General features: G+C 42.5%; 1 protein-coding gene across 1 annotated transcript in view; it reads left to right on the top strand.

The window, feature by feature from the left end:
* The window catches only part of LOC144796946 (aldo-keto reductase family 1 member C1-like), a 272765-nt gene that overhangs the window by 231809 nt on the left and 27455 nt on the right, over positions 1–13501 (top strand). Inside the window, exon 7 of the mRNA XM_078668209.1 lies at positions 9066–9231. Within this exon, the coding sequence (XP_078524335.1) occupies positions 9066–9231 (166 nt within the window). The remainder of the gene's footprint in view (positions 1–9065; positions 9232–13501) is intronic.

Here is a 13501-nt window from a genome sequence, read left to right as displayed (position 1 = left end):
TGTTGATGCTCTGATACTGCATGCTGCCCTCTCGTTACCTGCCTCTGATGTACCTGCTCTGTAATGCACAATGCCCTGTTGATGCTCTGATACTGCATGCTGCCCTCTCGTTACCTGCTATGTTGTACCTGCTCTGGTGCCCACTTTGCCCATGTTCACGCATACACTGTGATTTGACCCCTATTATTTGACAATAAAGGTAGTCTATCAAGTCTCGTGGTCTGTCGTTGTCATTCCTGCTTGCGTACTGCTAATGTGTATTCGTATATGCTTCTCATCAGTGGTTTCGGTAACATGACACTCCCCCTCCCTACGTCACGTCCCTTGCTGGTATTCCCCTCCAGACAGCCAATGGTTTGTACCTTACCTGCGTCGTCGTCCATAGTAGGCCATGACTAGGACGTGGTGGATCGCGAAGAGCATCGGGAAAGCGTGTAGCGCCGGGTCCATGGTGGTGGTCAGCTTGCGGTGGGTATCTCGGCTGTGTCACCTATGTTCGCTGTGGGGATTCCGCCGTGTTAAGACAGGTTGTATTTCCGCAGCGGTTTTATGTGTGTTTTCCGCCATCTTGATTTGGGGGACGGTCTTCGACGTCAGTGCGTACGGCGGAGCGTCCGGATGTGTTCCGTCCGCCGCGTGGTCGTGTGTAGTTGGCCGGCGGAGCGTGTTTTTCCGTCGCGGACGGAAATTTGACACGTTTTCCTATCCTGATATGGCGGACGGAGTATCCGCGGCAGGCGGACACGGAAAAGGCTTTTTCCGCCTACTCCAGGGCCGCGGTGGCTCTTCCGTCCGCCATCCTGATCGACCCCTAAGTGTGGCAAGTAATAAGCTTCACACCATTGATTCTGCCTAGACATGATATCTCTAGCTTGCCCCAGCGGTGCATATCTTTTAGTAGAGTGGCTAATATCGGTGGAAAAACTGAACATTTATTAAAAAACATGCTATTTCCTAAAGATTAGCACACTACGCCGTAGACTTTAAAAAATATATATTACAAATATAACTAATTTACCTACCTGTTAACATTTTAATAAAGTGATAATAGGTAGGGAACCACAATAAAAACTACTACTTCCCTAAATGTATCAACCTAACCTAGAACACAGTTAAAATGTAGTAAAAGGAATGTGGCTGTGTTTTAGTAAAGACAGCTATTAGTGAATCATGTACTGCAGTGTCATTGGCATGTACCAAGGCATATCGCAATACCGTCGTATAGCATGGATCAATATATCATGAAGGGACCTATTTATCATTGTATTGCAATCCCCGTGCGTCACCCACGGTGTCGCAAGGGCAACGCAATATTCAAGTCAGATTTACCAAGCAATGCATGGCCACCATACGTCACCCTGCATCGCTTGGTAAATATGAAGAAACACAAGCAGCACAAGTCGCTGCCTTGCGTTACTTTGCATACCATATTCTGCATTCCTGCAAAAATGTATGTACATCCATTCAGAAATTTTCACACTATGGGGCATATTTACAAGGACATAATGCCGCAGTAGCGTATGTTTTTTTTACATTATGGGGGCTTTTTTTGATTGCCTTATTTACAAGTTGCTGCTAACTGCAGTTAGCATCACTTTTCCAACCTAAACGTGAATTTTTAAGACCCCCACTTCTGTTAGCGGGACTTAATGAAAATGAGATGCAAGGTGGGTGTTCCCTTGCAAAAACTGCTGCTAACCCCACATCGCGATATTTACAAGGAAATCCTTATATGGTGCCAAACCCAAAAAAATGCTTCTAAGCACATGTAGAGGCAGTTTTTTAAGACCAGAAAATAGCTGGTCTTAAAATTGGTGCAAACACTTGGGCCCACATATAAAATCCTTGGGTGTTGGAGAGCACTGCAAGGAATATTGCTGTGCTGCCCTGCGCCAAAACAAAAGGTCAGGAATGCGCCCTATCAATCAGATAGGGCGCATTCTTGGGCCTCATTCATGAAAAGTGTTGCATCTTTGCGACAAAAGACACACAATTGATGGACGGAATGCAGAACAAATCAAAACATTCCCCCCCAGTCAAGAGATCTGGGTTAAAACCGTCATTCTTTTGCTCAACATGCCACCCCAGTTTAGACCTGGCCATGTGCAATTCAGTCTTGACCATGCCTCATGGGAACAGTCCAGCCCGAACTGCTAAGCCAGGTCCTCCCTGGACCGGAAACAAGCATCCTAGGACCGGTTTCAGGGTTTCAACCCTCTTCTGCCAGGATAGCTTGAATCCAGTGGCACAGTGAGTCCGGGACCCACATCTGGGCATATCCGGCGCACTTAGGGCGAGGAAGAAAAAGACATCCAATTGATCGACGGAATGCAGAACAAATCAAAACATTCACCCCAAGTCAAAAGATCTGGGTTAAATCCATCCTTCTTTTGCTCACCATGCCACCCGAGTTTAGACCTGGCCATATGCAAATCAGTCTTGACCCTGTGCCTCATGGGAACAGTCCAGCCCGAACTGCTAAGCCAGGTCCTCCCTGGACCGGAAACAAGCATCCTAGGACCGGTTTCAGGGTTTCACCGCTCTTCAGCCAGGATAGCTTGAATCCAGTGGCACAGTGAGCCCTGGACCTACGTCTGGGCATACCCGGCGCACTTAGGGAAAGCAAAAGACACACAATTGATGTACGGAATGCAGAATAAATCAAAACATTCACCCCCATTTAAAAGATCTGAGTTAAATCCATCATTCTTTTGCTCACCATGCCACCCCAGTTTAGACTTGGCATATATACAATCAGTCTTTGCGACCAAACAGCGTTGTAAAACCTTTCACTGAGCCCTCCTTGCAACACCATGGATGCGCCATATTTACTGTACGGCGCTCCATGTCGCAATCAACAACAGATACATCTGGAATCCTGACGTATCTGTCAGCCTTAAAGTCATGCATTACTGCAGTTGTGTAGGTCTGGTAGTTCTTCCAGTGCTGAAGGGTGCCAAGTTATCGTGCTGTGTCGGTATCCACCATAATCCGCTTAAGAGCATTGTTCATGTTCTTTTTAAAGAGATGTTGCTCGTCAAAGGCCATAAAAGAATGCCTATATACAGCACAAATGGCATTCTTACAATGCATAGATAACACTTATCGCCAGAGCTCAGCAAAGTACAAACTGCGCTAAAGCACAAATCTATATCTTAAGCTCTGAAATGAAGAGTGAAGCAACAAGCTGAGTGCCTTTATTTTAGTGATGGTATTGGCATCAATGTGTTAGGCTCAATGTAACTCTCATTCAGGTAAGACTCAAACAAAAGGGATGCTTTTAGCCCTTTAAGTGAAGCATTTGTGTTGGTAATGAAATAATAATAGTTCTTCCTCACCCACTATGGCTGCTGCTCTAAACTCAAAAGCGCAGGAAGTGCAAGTGATGTTGAATGTGCCCTGGTGTAGGCAAATTACTTGATGACACAGTCAGCATGTTTCACAGCAGCCACCCTGTTTCACAGCTGGCTCACTAATAGATGCTAGATCCAAGCTACTGCTGTACCCCCTTTTTTTCTAAAAAACTCTTAGCAATTGTGCATGTCGTATGAAAAGGACGTCAGTGCACCACCACCACCACCACCACCAAGGACGTCAAGCGACATTTAAGTAGTGGTAGCTGATGAACAGGGGCGTCTAGACTCAGCCCTGAAACTCATGAGCTGTCACATGATGCCCCAAGCCTCAGCACACACTGACAATTATTTAATTTATTAGCGTTCAGAAAAACAACTTTGCTGTTTTCATGAACACTGCCAGAGTGTCACCCTCTTATCCTCCACAGGCTGCCAAGGACATGATGAGGAAGAGGAGGATGAGGCTTCTAAGGCATGACCCATCTATGTAATGCTGTTTAAAAAAACAGCACTCTAGTCATCATGAGCACTGTGACAGTGCCCATTCCAGCTTTCCTATGCCATCATTTGGTTCTGTTAGACTCCTATATTTCTATACTGTGCCTCTTCTCAGACTCTTCTTAGAAAATGTGAAGTGTTCAAGATATGAGTAGAAATGTTTGCATCATGTCTGCTTACTGCCTAGCATAACATGTTTTTTCTGTTTATAACAATGGTTACCTATAATCAATAAGATGATCGAGATGATGCATACATTGCTGTGATGGTTTCGTCTTGTTGATACCTTAGGGACCTATTAGGATCACGGGCGGATCGCCACCGCCCGCATGGCGATGGTGATCCACCCGTGATCCGACCTCGCCCGCCACCCAATTCCCCCGCCATATTACTATGGCGGTGAGGACGGCAGCGGACAGAAAAACCGTCCGCCGGGTTAATATGGTGGCGGTGTCTGTTAGACACTGCCATCCATATTACTATGCAGGCGCCACAATGGCAGGAATGCAGGATGCACCCGCCACTGTGGCGGGCGCATCCTAATTTCCCCCATGGGACCCCCATCCTAATGAGCCCCTTAGTGTTTTCAATCCCTGCTTTTATTTTCATAATATATGATAGAATCAGAAATTAGATACTAAAAATACTCAAGTATCCAATCGTAGACTTCCCGCTAGGACTGTCCCCCATGGGTCACTCCGGTTTGCAGCACCAATCAGCCTCAATCAGAGGCGACATTGTGGACAGTGAGAAGTAGCCTTCTGCTAATTATCAAGCTGTTGTAGAGAATAGCTGACTCGCTATTTCCTAACAAAAACAGAGGTATGCTTTGCGATCAATCTTGAAAAACTCAATGGAATCCAAACCATGAGCATTGAGGGCAGGGGTGGGGTGCTCCTTGGAATGACCTGGATCCTACAGGAGACTCCATTGATAGTTCAGGTACGGTGGAGACTCAATGGAATCCAAACCATGAGCATTGAGGACAGAGGTGGTGTGCTCATTGGAATGACCTGGATCCTACAGGAGACTCCATTGATAGTTCAGGTACGGTGGAGACTCAATGGAATCCAAACCATGTGCAGTGAGGACAGAGGTGGCGTGCTCCTTGGAATGACTTGGATCCTACAGGAGGCTCCATTAATAGTTCAGGTATGGTGGAGATACAATGGAATTGTAAGCTGTGAAAGGAAACTTAGACCCAGTTCCTAGGAAATGGCGATTGAGTCTGAACTTTGAGGCTTCCCAGCGCCATGTGGTAGCAGGTCATGCAGTCTCTTTTTTGCATCTGAGAATTGTAGTCCTGAATTTATAATGGGGATAACAGGATGAGGATTATCATACTATATCTTTCCCAATATGTGCTCTGTGTGCTGACACGGGAACACGCTCAAGGGGCTCACTAAATTTCAGTTTGTTTGCTGTGAAAAGATGTAGCCAGATGTTTAAGTTTCATGTATGAATTGAATGTTATGCCTTGCAGATTGTATGAAGAGCTGACCTATCACCTAAATTTAAATCTCTGCAACAAGAGCACTAACTCAATAAGTTGTTATACATACAGTACACATGTCTGACCTACACACTACAAGCTATTCCCTGTAACAGACACATAATTTTTCCGAACTATTTAATGATTCAAGCTTATGGTCACAAATTACACCCATATCATTCCAGGAAGGGCCTTAATCAGTTGGTTTATCCTAACAGTATTATACTTTACAACATGTATATCTGAAGCAGCTAAACTGACCCCCTAAGACATCTTAAAATGCAGTCTATCTATCACCAATTAAATATGGCAGAATAGCTCTACTATCACTTTTAGGTCGGTCCTTTGTGACACCTTTAGCCATTTTGCCAGATTATTATTTTTTTTCCAAAATGCTCTTATATAATGTTCATACATAAAGGGGATTGTCGTTGGCCAATCACCTTGGGGTTAGACTTTGTAAATACTACATTGGATCCCAGCACACTGTTTACCCTAGTTACGGGTGCCTCAGAGACACCAGATTGATGCATAGTATGTCTGAGGTTTGGTTGAGTGATCTTAGGGCTACTTTGGCTACTTGTTGTGAGGTTCAGAGAGAGGGATGATTTCTCATAAGCACAAGCTGCGAGGCAGAAAGTCCTTGTGTAGTCGCTACTATTGGAGCTCCTACCAGCCGCGATTAAAGTCCTGCTTAATAAGCCTGTTGAGAGCCTGTAGACCATTGGAGCTTGCACTGTGGAACCACAGGGAGTGGGGGTACTACCTGCAGGGCGAGAACTACTGAGGTAGCACTGCTGCTGCCATCATCGCCTGTGGCGTCCCATGTGGGCCGTCCTGCAGCCTTCTGAGCTATGCTAAGGGGTGACGTGGAATCAGGGGCATAGCGGACTGCCAGGATGGGGCTATCAGGTGCCGGAAATGTGGCCCGAACCCTTGGCTGCAGGACTAATGGTTCTGGCAGGTAAGGGGGGCCCTAGAGAAACAGAGGTTGTAGGCAGAAAGTGCTAGCGTATCTAAGGCATGCTGGGTGGAGAAGAGAGCTAGTCTGCTGCCTACGTGTCTCCAATCGGGTTGTGGGCATTGGTGTGCATCATGCCTCCAGTTCGGAGACGCACCCTGGGAGGGATGGACCAAGCCAGCTTCCGCCTGTGCTGGTCACCGACCTGCATGCCGACGTTGCAGGACATCCCTCCAGCCTGCTTACCAGTAGCTCTTCTCCTTCAACCAAAACCAATGACTTATAAAGAGAATATTTTTGCATTTGAGATGCTACTCACCAGAAAAGTTTGATTGTAATGCAAGAGGAATGAAATTCTACCATACATGCTGCACCCAGGGGACTCTGATCGGAAGCACACGTCAGTAAAAGTTCATCTGGCAGTGTTTTCCAGGTAACTACATTTGTTGGTTTCCTGAGGAGTGGAAAAAAGAAGGATGAGGGGCCATTCGGATCCCTCAGCAAAAATATCCACCTGCTAGTGAAGTCAAGTAGTCAACACTGTTCTAAGAGCTCTGATGAAGACCCCATTCATCCTATACACAGGCTTCATGCTAGATGATATCTTAGAATACAGGTTTCTAGCGATTGGGGAAATTCAACTCCCTATTTCAAGAAAGAATAATGAAGTTCTCCAAAAATATTTCCTTCATGCCCAAGGAGTCCTTATCTTTTCATCTGAATGAAAAGATTTGCCTAACAACATTTGTTAATCAACTGATCTCTCCAAGAGAGAGAGACCTTCATTCTTTGGACATTAATCACTGCATAAAGTTCTGCATCAACAGAACAAAAGACTTTAGCAAGCCTCACCAGTTCTCCATCTCCTGGTCAATCAAGGCATTGCATGCTGAATTACAATGTGTACTACTTTCTACCACTCCATAACTGGTAGACCTCTTCAAGACAGAATTGTAGCTCGCTTCACTAGGGGCATGGCAGTGATAGTTGTGCTGTTCATGAACGTACCCTTAGAGGACATTTGTAAAAGAGAAATGTGGGTCTCCAGCCACTCCTTCAAGAAGAGGAAGATTGAGTATTCAAGACATGAGTGTGGGCTGCGAAACCCGTTTCATTAAGGTGACCATCAAGGACGCTCATCTTTGGCCCATACTAAAGAGGAAGCATGTATTGCCAGTTCTGCTTTTGCAAGTTTCTGCTTCAGTTTTCTACTACTTTAGTAAAGAAGTTTTTCGCAATTTTCTGTTTATGGATATCATTCCTTCTTATTTTCTTGTATTGCACCTGTACTTTTGTTTTTTTGTGAATTTTGCCTTGAACCATTGTTATTGTTATATACTTTACTCACCCCAGGTTCGGGTACTAGGGCTGCCCCTGTTTCATGCAGCCATCATTTCCGTGATGCATAAAGGAGACTATTTAACACTACTGCTTTGGTAATCATAATTCAAGCACGTACACCTATGAAAAGATTCATTACTGGTAAAGAAAAGGCTACTTGCCTGGAACTACGGGGCATATTAACAAGGGCTTTATCTCCCCTTTTTTGATTTTAAAAGCCAAAGAAGCGGAGATAAAAATATCGCCCTATCAACAGCAGGGTGCTAACATGCAAAATTGCATGTTAGCACCCTTTTTCACTACGCTTCCCTTTGCATCTCTTATGAGATGCAAAGTGGGTGTTCCAGTGCAAAATAATAGGAGAAATGTTGCTAAGCGACATCTCTCCTATTATCAAGCTTCACGCTAACCCTGTTAGAGACAAAAAACACAGTTAACGCAGCTTTTTACGTCTGCTAATTTTCAGACTTAGCCATGTAATCCAATGGGAGGTGGATTACATGGCTAAGTCCACCATGGGCTATCAACAAGGATATCAGTATCCTTGTAGTTTTATCACTGCATTACCAGCGATAACCTCACAAAATGCCGCTATCGCTGGATTTTTTATCACCTAGGCGGTTAGCGTTGTAAATAACGAGATAACCAGGCGATATTATCCAGCAAAAGCGGGAGTTAAAAAAATTAACGCTTAGTGCCCTTAGCGTTAATTTTCCCTGTTCCTTGTTAATATAACCCCAAATTTCTCTAGCATTCATAAAGTGACATGTAACTTGCCCTCCTCCCTGTTTCTTACACTACAAACCATTACTCTTGAAAATCTGACAGTTTGAGCCGATGTGGAGGTTGAAACTTTGAGTCTCTCCGTATCATAGGTGACAGTTCAGGTCATAAAATGAGGTGAATTGACTACAGGTAGTCTATTGTTATTAGTAAGTATGTGTAATCTATACACAATAACAATTCTGTAGAACTGTAGTTACAGGTAACTTTTTCTTTCTAAATGTGCTATTCTGCGAGCACCCCCCCCCCATTCAGAATATATATTTATGACCTGACATTTGAATGACCCAGTGGCGCAACAATAACCCCCGCAGTGTGGCGAGGCCCCCAATGCCATAGGGCCCCCTCCGGCCCTGTGCTTTGGTGGCGGGCCCCTGGCTTGAGAACCCCTGACTGGATGCAGAGCATGGGGGGCCCCTCCATATACTTTGCAGCTGGGGTCCCCTCATGTTTTGTTACGCCACTGGAATGACCACTGAATTTTACTACTGGAACATATAGTTACAACATAAACAGTTAGAGGGCCAATTCATGCTTTCTATATCTGTTTTATGGACAATATAATGCAACTGCAAATTTCTGTAATATAATTGTAATAGCTGTGATTCATAGCTTCTTTCAATTTATGATGCAGGATTGACCAAACAACTCCAGTGCTTCTGGACGATCCTGTACTTTTAAAGATTGGTGTAAAGTACAAGACATCTTCTGCCCAGATTGCCATTCGCTACATACTCCAAAAAGACATTGTAGTTCTGGCAAAGAGCTTCAACCCAGAGCACATTAAACAAAATATTCAGGTACGTATGTACGAATGTATTGGTGAGATCTATGGAGCATGGATCAAGCTGCAATGCAACAGTGTTATACAGGAGTAAGGTATTACAATTCCTTGAATGGAAAGGGTGGCGTAGATGTGCCTGAGGGAAGGATGCCTTAGTAAGGATGTGGGGAGAAAAGGGAATAAAGAGGGAAAGATATGGATATTACTTGAAACTAGAATTGGCAGCAGTGAAAGTTAGACAGAGAGATGTCTTAGATAAACATTGCAAGCTTGTGTCTGAGATAGTCTCTTGTAAATCAACAACCTTTGTCTACTATTAAGAACATTCAATAACGAGTGAGGGAAATCCCCCTTTAACTTATGAAGGCTTTAGATAGAATCTATTGCCACTATATAGTCACAATCAACACGTAATTTAATGAATGATTCTCACAAACCTTTGACTGCCTGTGCTGGATCTTAAAGAGGAAGGGCCATGTAGACATAGTCTCTCTTTTTTTCTCATTGCAGCTTAAAGTGTCTTCCTTCTGTCTGACCTTTATGAGCACTAGTTTTTCTTTTGATATCCAGTCATATAAATGCAACAGAAATGAGCAACATACTCCCCAAGTGAGAGAGAGAGAGTTTGAGGGGGAAGCTCTGGGTGAAAGGCATGAAACTAATAGGTAGTTGCCTAGTCGAAATTTACTTCAGCAATCAGACCCACTGCTTCACTATTACATATATCACAGTAGATATTGTGTTTGTGTGCTATGGTTGCCTAATTTATGCATACAGTTTTGAAGAGTGGTTCTCTGCCTTGAGTGTGACTTGAAAAGTTACTGTTCCTGGGTAATATCTCTTTCCACTGCTCCTTGTTGGGCTAAATCCCAAGCTCCTTCTCCCATGCACTTTTGGAAGGTAGACCTGTGCTCATGCTTTGTTTTCTGTGATGTTTTATGCAGCCTAGAGCTGGATGTGTGCTCTACCACCCAAGTCTCTGATGCATTTGTCAATGCCTGTGAGCGTTCTGGTGGCTCCATATTTCACCTAGGGTTGTAACGCCCAGTATCTTACTTGTTTCTATCTAAAGCATTTGCCTTCTATTATCCCGTATTACTATTTGAGGCCCTCAAATCCATTTATAAGCCCTTTGACAAAGAGAACCTAAGCACTCCAGTCCACAAAGGATTATCCCTTCTTTCCTGGGGTAAAATCAATGTTGCCCCAAAGTGGGTCATCCCTCGCTCTTTCTCATTTTATTCTGAGTCAAATCGAATCAAGTGTCAACGGTTTATGTAACTTTCCACTATGTAGGTGTTTTGGCATCCATTCGATTTCACCTTGTTGTCTTTATGCTAAGTTATGGACTGCAGTGCGTCCCAAATGTTTTAGAACATGACCCACTTTTTAGTACGACAAACTTTCGTGACCCACCTAGCTTTAAAGGACATAAGGTAACACAAACTGCATGGTAGCAACATTAACAGCAATTTGTCAGAAGACATAGTCTGACATTTGACCTCTGTCTTTGAAGTGCAGCAAATGGTGACAAGATAAATACAGCTTTTAAATTAATTTTCAGTGCGTGGACTTTCACTACTCACCTAGTTTGAGATACAGTGGTATAGCATGCAACATCCCTTCTCTACTTTTATCCATTCCTCCAGGAGCTGGGTTACCAGATAATAATGAACTACATTTGGAATGCCAAGCCCCCCCTTCTCTGGACTATATTGTGTTTTGCATTCTCCTTATTCTTAACTTTTCACCCACCAAGATATACTCTTCTGAAAGTTGCTGGAGTTGCAGGAGCTGTGATACCCTATCCTGAGTGGATCAGCTTGACAATCGTTAAGGTGTTTCAAGAAACAATGTCATCTTGATTTCTGTTATGCTAACCTTGCTCTCACTCCAGTTCAACAATTGTGCAGGATTACTTTGACACGACTGAATAAGGTAGTGTAGATTTTCACAATCATTTCATGTCAACATCGACGTAGTATATCTGTGAGTTTGACCATTTAAATGATTGGGTTTATAGTAACTGTTTCACTGTTTCTTTATCCAGTGACCTAAAGAGACCCTCCGACTTTATTGAATTCATTTTGAATCGCCATACTGCTCAAAATCACACTAATTCCTGTAGCCCGCTTGATGTGGTTGTGGTGGGTTTGATAAGGTTAGAAGAATGTTATCCTCAAATATTGACTTCTCAAGATGATTCCCTCAATGCTAGCCCTATCTGATTCCTCCTACCAATGTTTATGTATAAAACACAAAGAGCAGAGGAGACAGTATTTTTCCCAGTCTTGTAGCTCTATGTATGCCCATAAGCTTGGAAAATTACACATTCACCTAACTGACACCAAGAGTGATTCGTAACCCACTAACATCTAGTTTATTTGCTCCTCTTTAAAGCCCATTTGCATCCATAACACCTCCATCAATGCCCAATCTAAGCTATCAAATTCTTTTTTTCAATGTCCACGGAGAGAATTACCATTTCTTTCAGTTGTTAATCAGCGTTGTCAATTAAGAGAAGTGCTTTCTTTGCATTATCACTGGTTTGTCTTCTCCTTGTAAAGCATTCTGGACACAGGTGAATCAGCGTGTTGTTAAGGTTTTACTTCTGGCTGTGAATCTCCTGGAAAATATCTTAGAATATGTAATCAGCAAAGATCTATCACTATATTTGGCTCTGGCTTAGGTCTTTTCCAGGGTTCAATAAAAGTTTGATTGTAGAATTCATTATACGTTCCCTGGAACATATTAATTAATTCTGGGAGAGGTCCCAGCAAGCTTAAAACCTACTTTTTATAAAAACCTGGCTGTGAACCCATCTGAGCCTGGTGCTTTACCAATTTTAAGTTTTTTAAATGGGTAATATGATTTACTCCTTCATTATCAGCTTTCCTAATCTTTCTCACTCTTAAATGGTCCTTCGTGGCAAGGAGATTGCTTCCAGGTAATTTCTATTTTCCTTTGACTACCACTCCTCTTTGCTATACACTTGCTAGTAAAAGCTTCTGAATGCCTCTTGGTTTCCTTCTTCTGAGTCTTCTTGACCTCACACTTCTGTTGTACAATTGCTTAACATTGTCGCCACAACCAAGTATGTAAGCTAAATGCACTTCTTCATAATATTTTTAACTGAGACTTGTAATGGCATAATCTGCTTTGTCTAGTTATAATAATCTAATCTGGCCTCATACTGCTATGAGTTTCCTTCAAATGTGCTGTGATTGGTTACATTTCTATTCTTCTTTAAACGTTTGTGCTTGTTGGTATCTCCCTGTGCCTTCCTCTCACTCTTCAGCTTCGCTAGCTCTGCTGCAAAACTACCCATTATTACCATGTTAAGCTCTTACCAAATTCAGTTTATATAAGAGAACAAGACACTATCTCTAGTTGGAGCAGTTTTGAATAAGTAAGATAGCAGTAGAGGAGATATTAATTAAAGATCGTAAGGAGAATTTATCTCTAAAGAAGAAAATAAAGCACTGAGAGAGTTAAAGTAAAACAGACAGATCACTATTAAACCCATTCGTGGGTAGGTGTATATTTATTTTTGATACTACCAACTACATAAAACAGGACAGACTATATTGGATAATTTAAGAAAATATATCTACCGTAACTCAATGAGCTCTAGAATCTGGCTTGATTTGTCAACTAAAGTATGTGTTTTTTATTAATCCAAACCCCACAACACCAACCCTTTGTGGTCTATCTAAATACAAGACTCAAGAGCCCACTGCTTATACTGAAAGAATATTAACTTGCTTACAGAAACCCTGTGTAATATGTAGACTGTTTTTTGAGACCGTTATTCCAGGCTATTCCACCTTATGTAAAGAATACAGCATGCATGATTAAGAAAGTTGAGGGTCTCAAGTTAAAGGGTCATGGGGTTCACTTACACCAACAAACCACAGAGAACAGCAATAGGTAAAGTAAGACAATTTTTAATAGAAAAATGCATCACAGAAAAATGTAAAATGTTCCCCATGTGTTAGTAACAATTTTTGACATTAACATTATTGAATATTATATTAATTTGCAAAACCTACTGATCCCAAACCATTTCCTCTACTTTGGTAGCTAACATATGAAGAGCCAGAAAGAAAATCTAACTTTCGGACAGTTTCTCCTAATAAATCTAGCAGAATGAAAAGACATTAAAAACAGGTAGAAGATGGTTTTCAAAATAGACTTGTTAATCAATCTCTTAAATTCACCTGATATTATCATCTTAAGGCTGTCTTTGAAAAAAAGAATTTGTGTCAGCCTATTTATGTTAGATA

Source organism: Lissotriton helveticus, chromosome 1_1 (assembly GCF_964261635.1).
Source record: "Lissotriton helveticus chromosome 1_1, aLisHel1.1, whole genome shotgun sequence".
NCBI lineage: Eukaryota > Metazoa > Chordata > Amphibia > Caudata > Salamandridae > Lissotriton > Lissotriton helveticus.
The sequence above is the reverse complement of the archived record's forward strand: the minus strand, read 5'-3'. Positions and strand labels throughout refer to the sequence as shown.